Below are 5854 nucleotides of genomic sequence, written 5' to 3' on the forward strand. Positions count from 1 at the left end.
ATATATATATATATATATATATATATATATATATATATATATATATATATATATATATATATATATATATATATATATATATATATATATATATATATATATATATATATATATATATATATATATATATATATATATATATATATATATATATATATATATATATATATATATATATATATATATATATATATATATATGTTCTGCAATTAAAAGTTTTTAAATATTTTTCTCAATCAATTATTATGATATAATTCTAATAACATTGATCGCAAATGCTTGAATTTGTTTTTATTTCTTAGGTATGAGAAGTGACGAGCAATGCGCGACGCGCCTCAATCAATTAGTATCCGAGCTACCGGAACATCATCGTAGCACATTATGCCATTTGATGGCGCACTTTTGTCGCATCTGTCAGTTGCAGCACGGAAGGGGCTACACGGAACCGCCAACCATCCTCGTGCAAGTGCTCTGCCACATATTTCTCAGGCCGCCCTGGGAGCGAATCATGTGAGTGCCACGTGAATTTCTTCGATTGCAGTGGAAGGGTTGGGAGTAGAACATGATTCACATGATGCTTTTTTTATTGGCGACGATTAAAAAAACATCAAGGATGCTGGCATTAGTTTTTCCGCCTTGTTGAGACTAATTAAGTTAAAAGAATTGAACTTTCTAACTCGCTAGCATCGTATGTTGTTTAAATTCTCTTGTAAAAAAAGTCGTGTATAGATTGTATAACTGGTTACTTTCAAATATATAATACTATTATATAATGATTATAATATACTACTATATTACGAAAAAAGATTGACTGGTTTGGCACGACCGCATTGCTATTAATAGATAAAATTACTCAATAAGACCACCTGTAATACTTAATTACAAAGAATTTAAACATTGCATTGCGCATATTTTATTACAGCCAAGTTGTCCACAACACGGAGGCACATATACGCATAATGGAATTGCTGTTGTTGCATGGCGATTGGAACGAGAAGCTACCGGAGTTTGCCAGTCCCCCTCAATTGCCCCCGCGTAAAGTTTCGAGACCGCAGTTTCCAATTTTGGACCAACTCTCGATTCTAGAAGGCGATGCCGTAGACAGAACGGCACCTGGCGCAGATACTGGCAAGGACCAACAACCACACAGGTGATTCTCAAGTTTGATTTTGATTTTGGTCCAAATCTTAATCTAGGTTGCAAATTTTTGTTTGTAGTTCCAATTCTACATTGAATTTTAATTCGAATCTTTCTGTCGATTTACTTTAATGCTATATTTGTAATTTTAGTTTTATTCTTTTTACAAATTGTTTTTTAAGGTTTATTATATAATTACACAGTTAAATAACGAATAATTATAACTAACACTGAAAAAATTCCAGGCCGCGCACGCTTCAAGAGGCCGAATGGTATTGGGGTGACATCACGAGGGATGATGTGAACGAGATGATGATTGATTCACCGGACGGCACCTTTCTGGTACGCAATGCGTCTTCCAAGTGCGGCGAGTATACTCTGACACTACGTAAGGGCGGGACCAACAAACTTATTAAGATCAGCCATCGAAATGGGAAATATGGATTCTCGGATCCTTATAATTTCCATTCGGTCATCGAGCTGGTCGACTATTATAGGAACTGCTCGCTCGCACAGTACAACTCCGTGCTGGATATTAAGCTACTCTACCCTGTATCGCGATTTCAGCAGGTAATTTTCACGAACTTTCCGATCGACTTAATGGTAGCTTTACTGTAATCATATTTGAACTAATTCTCTGTTGTTTGTTGGAAAACAGGAAGATGAAATCGCGAATACGACCGACATGGCAAAAGTCCTGCAAAAATTTCTTGAATTGGAGAAAGAAGTAAATGACGGTATCCGGCAGTACCACCATTGTTGGGACTTATACACCAGAACAGCCAATGAAGTTGGGCTAAAGATTCAGGCGTTGGAAGCCTTTGAGGAAGCCATCAAGATGTTTGAAGAACAGATAAAGTTACAAGAGAGATTCCAGAAGGAGGCTCAGCCTCACGAGATTTCCACGTGAGTATTCTATTCTTTCTTCACTTTGCAAAATATATATATATTTTAACCTAAGGTATTACATATTGTATTGAGAATATATTGACCAAAATAATATACAACATATTATACAGTATATAAAAAACATGATGATAATATTCATAAGATTCCGATTCCGCGCATGACAAAAACAATAGAATCCGCATTATTAATTAACATTGCGCTAAATGATTACAGTTTAATGGATAATTCGGAGTTGCTGAAACGAAGACTAAAGGCCTTAAAAGACAGCAGAGATCAATTACAGGAGAGCACGAACCAACAAGTTGCCTACAACAGAACCCTTGAAAGAGAAACGTGCAGGTTGAAGTCGGAAACTGGACAACTCGCGCGGCAAAGGGATCGCTATGCTTTGTATGTATTCTGTTTTAAAGGTTTCAAATATTTCTTTTCTTTATTTATTGGAAAACTATCTAACTTGTTCGCATTTTGTTTCAAATGCAGATGGTTAAAGAAAAACGGGATGAAACAGAACAAGATGGACTTTGCGGTCCATTCTGACGAAAAAACGTGGCTCTACCTACAGGGTTCTCGTCCCGATGCTGATCATATTCTGAAGGGCCGACCCGACGGTACTTTCCTTGTTCGTCGATCAAGAACGGGCCAGTACGCGCTCTCCATAGTGTAAGTCTCTTTTCTAACGTAAATGACGATCATACTCCGAATTTAATAAATTAGAATAAACGTTTATAAATGTCACGATTATAACACACGGATAACAATAGAACAGTTTAAAACAAAGATTAATTTATCACCAATTTATCAGATATTTTACCATCTCACGCGATAGATAAAACAATGAAATTCTTTTTATGATTCGGAATCCAATATTAAAGATTATATTTTATTATTAAGTTGACTTTGTAGTTTGTACGATGACTTACTCGAGAATCACAATGTTACAGGTGCAATGGCACGGTGCAACACTGCATAATATACGGCACTGAGCGTGGCTATGGTTTTGCCGAGCCTTATAACATTCACGAGAGCCTGAAACATCTGGTGCTGCACTATGCCCAGAACTCCTTAGAGGAGCACAACGAGTGCCTAACCACCACCTTGGCCTATCCGGCGTTTGCGCCACCCGCGGCGCTCGCGCAACTACAATCCCAACAGAAGCAATTGCAGATTTACACCCAAAACCAAACGCCGTTTGCGCGATTATCCCACGAGAATCAGCTTCTCATGCCGCATACGTAATATTTGCATGCTGATTAGCATCGCGATCAGGATCCGATCGAGTTCGAGTATGTTCACGCAGATGTGAATTCTGCTACTACAAGCATCATTCGCCGACACGATCGGCGAATCCGATCGGATCACGCAAGCCTTCCTTGACGAGTTTGAACATGTTTCGCTGCGAAACAGAATGTTCCTTCGTTCGGGAACATTTTTCAAAACCGCGTACAATAATTATGCACATAGTCAGAGGAAACAATATCTCGCGCGAATCGACATCATAAAAGCGCGCAATCGAAAGCGTGCAATCGAAAGCGTGCAACTGGATGCTTGATTATCATCGAACGATAGGTAGATAAGTCACGAGGTCTATGAAAACACCTTCGACAAAACGTATTTAATAGCCGCAACAGTAATAATCATAAGAACTACTAGCGATAGAATTAGGTGTACACGCGTTATCGTGGTAACGATCGCTTTGACTAACGCAGAGGTTTCCAAACGGCACGTCACGACATCCTTGAAAAGATACGGTTTTTATCCGAAAAGACGTAAAAATAAGAGATAAGCAAGTCTTCTTCCATATCCGAGATGTTTTACAATGAATTAAAAAACTTGAAAGGTAATTCCGGAAAATTGTATCGTGTCTTTATATCAGCAGCGGTTTTTTAAGTATGATTAAATATTCGAATATTTTTTTCAATTAGGATTTAGAGATGATACGAGAATGTTAAGTTAAAAGTAGTTGACTGCTTGAGTTTTATAAATAAAGATGAACAAACGTAAGAGAGAGAGAGAGAGAGAGAGAGAGATCAAGGATTGACTTTATTTGTGGAATATTTGACAAATAACAATTAGATGTTTCGCATATCCATGCTTCTTTATTTCAACACACAGAGCAAACGCGAAAAGAATATCAGTTTTGAAGAATCGTAAACCAAAAAAGTTTGGGAACCTCTGAGACTTAACAGGACCAACAATACCAACGACAGATATCACCAACGCTCCCTCAGGATTTGCATAATGCGGAGAGCTCTGTCGAAGGTTTACGCGGAGATTACAGCGGTATTATGACGCGATATTACCGCCACCGATTTTATTCTCCGGCAAAATATGTTTTTAATCTTGACGCTCGTCATCGCGCAGAATTGATCCGCTCGGAAGCATCGGAATTATAAGGACGCATTGTCGTTTCGGCGACCGGGATAGCGAGACTCGTTTCATTCACGTAGATTTTATCGTTCAGATAATCAGGGTAGCCATATCTGTATGACCGTCTAGCCCTTAATAGCCTGAATCATTTTCAGAAGCTAATTAGCTCTTATCAAGCAGCAATATAGTTTTAAATTTAGTTTTGAGTTAGTAATTCATTATCACTCGATTTTATATAGGATTGATTGTATCAATTCTACATGGTTTAAATCACACCATTAAATAAAAGATAATTAAAGATAGAGAAAAGATAATATAAAAGCACCCAACGAATTATTTATGAAAATCTAACATTTTTGCTATTATAGCTTCTTTATATAATAAGTCGAAGCTATTATAGTACTCATTTACGCTACTACAATATTTATACTATTGTAAATAACGTTTAATACGTTAATGCATTTTTGATGGAAGATTCACAATGATAAATCACATAATTTTTTGTGCAATAAATTATTTTAGTTTACATATTACTATCCAATGTTGTTAAATGCCTTTATTAAATGTAATACACTCTATTTGTTTCTTCTACAAAAGTTACATATGCAATGCGTTAATTTCGATTGACCGCCGTATAAATCAAGGTTTATATATTTTCAACTCTCATAATACGTATCCTGTTAGGTTTTTAAGGGTTAAACGTGATTAACAAAATTAGGTTGCTTTCTCGTTGCTCGCAATCCCTAAACGCTCCATACGCAAACATTCGCGATTTCGATAAAGGGCACGTGCTATAATTAGCATTGACGGCAGTGATGTCTTTTTATGCAATTTGCTGAATTGCAATAGTGATATTAGAATATAATCGAGCGAAATTCACGTATACTTAAGGCGTCTTTATACCGTTTTGATAATAATCGAAAAGCTGATCGCGGAGAGAACTGGGTAGGGATCCATTTTTTTAATGGAAAATTCAAAGAATTATTTTTTGGGGTCCATTGCCCAATATTACATATAATATATATATTAATTTTTGTAAAAATTACATATAAAAATTGTTATTATCTGCTACAATGCACAATGTCTGGTTGTAATGTCTGTTTCAAATTTTTTTAAACCATTAAGAAAATGGATCCACTCTATTCTTGCGACCAGGCCTTCGTATTTAAAATGCGCGATGATGAATCGAATATCTCGTTGTCTTTTCCCGATCGCATTCCGCAGCGGATCCCGACAAAGTTTCGTCAGTGAGAACTTTTTTTTATACATTAGATTTCAGACGCTGCGCCACAAGCAGATTAATGAATGAAGAAGAATATATAAATATTATCTGTGATTTCAGATTGTCTGTGAGCGGGGAAAAGAGTTATCACGTTTGTCGTTTCCGATCACTTTTATCCCTAGTTTCTTATCGTTGTCTTTGTTTCCTTCTTTTTCTACA

At 36.4% G+C, this 5854-nt stretch overlaps 1 protein-coding gene across 1 annotated transcript; it reads left to right on the top strand.

The window, feature by feature from the left end:
• Positions 1-274: 274 nt before the first annotated feature.
• Positions 275-4944, top strand: LOC115245828 (phosphatidylinositol 3-kinase regulatory subunit gamma-like). Its single transcript, XM_029824315.1, has 7 exons — positions 275-510; positions 923-1150; positions 1383-1707; positions 1796-2043; positions 2260-2436; positions 2527-2706; positions 2988-4944. Exons 1-7 carry the CDS (start codon positions 305-307, stop codon positions 3280-3282), a joined length of 1659 nt encoding a protein of 552 aa, XP_029680175.1. The 5' UTR covers positions 275-304; the 3' UTR covers positions 3283-4944.
• The last annotated feature ends 910 nt before the right edge of the window (positions 4945-5854 follow it).

Source organism: Formica exsecta, unplaced genomic scaffold, assembly GCF_003651465.1.
Source record: "Formica exsecta isolate Colony F162 unplaced genomic scaffold, ASM365146v1 scaffold1327, whole genome shotgun sequence".
In the NCBI taxonomy this organism is placed as follows: domain Eukaryota; kingdom Metazoa; phylum Arthropoda; class Insecta; order Hymenoptera; family Formicidae; genus Formica; species Formica exsecta.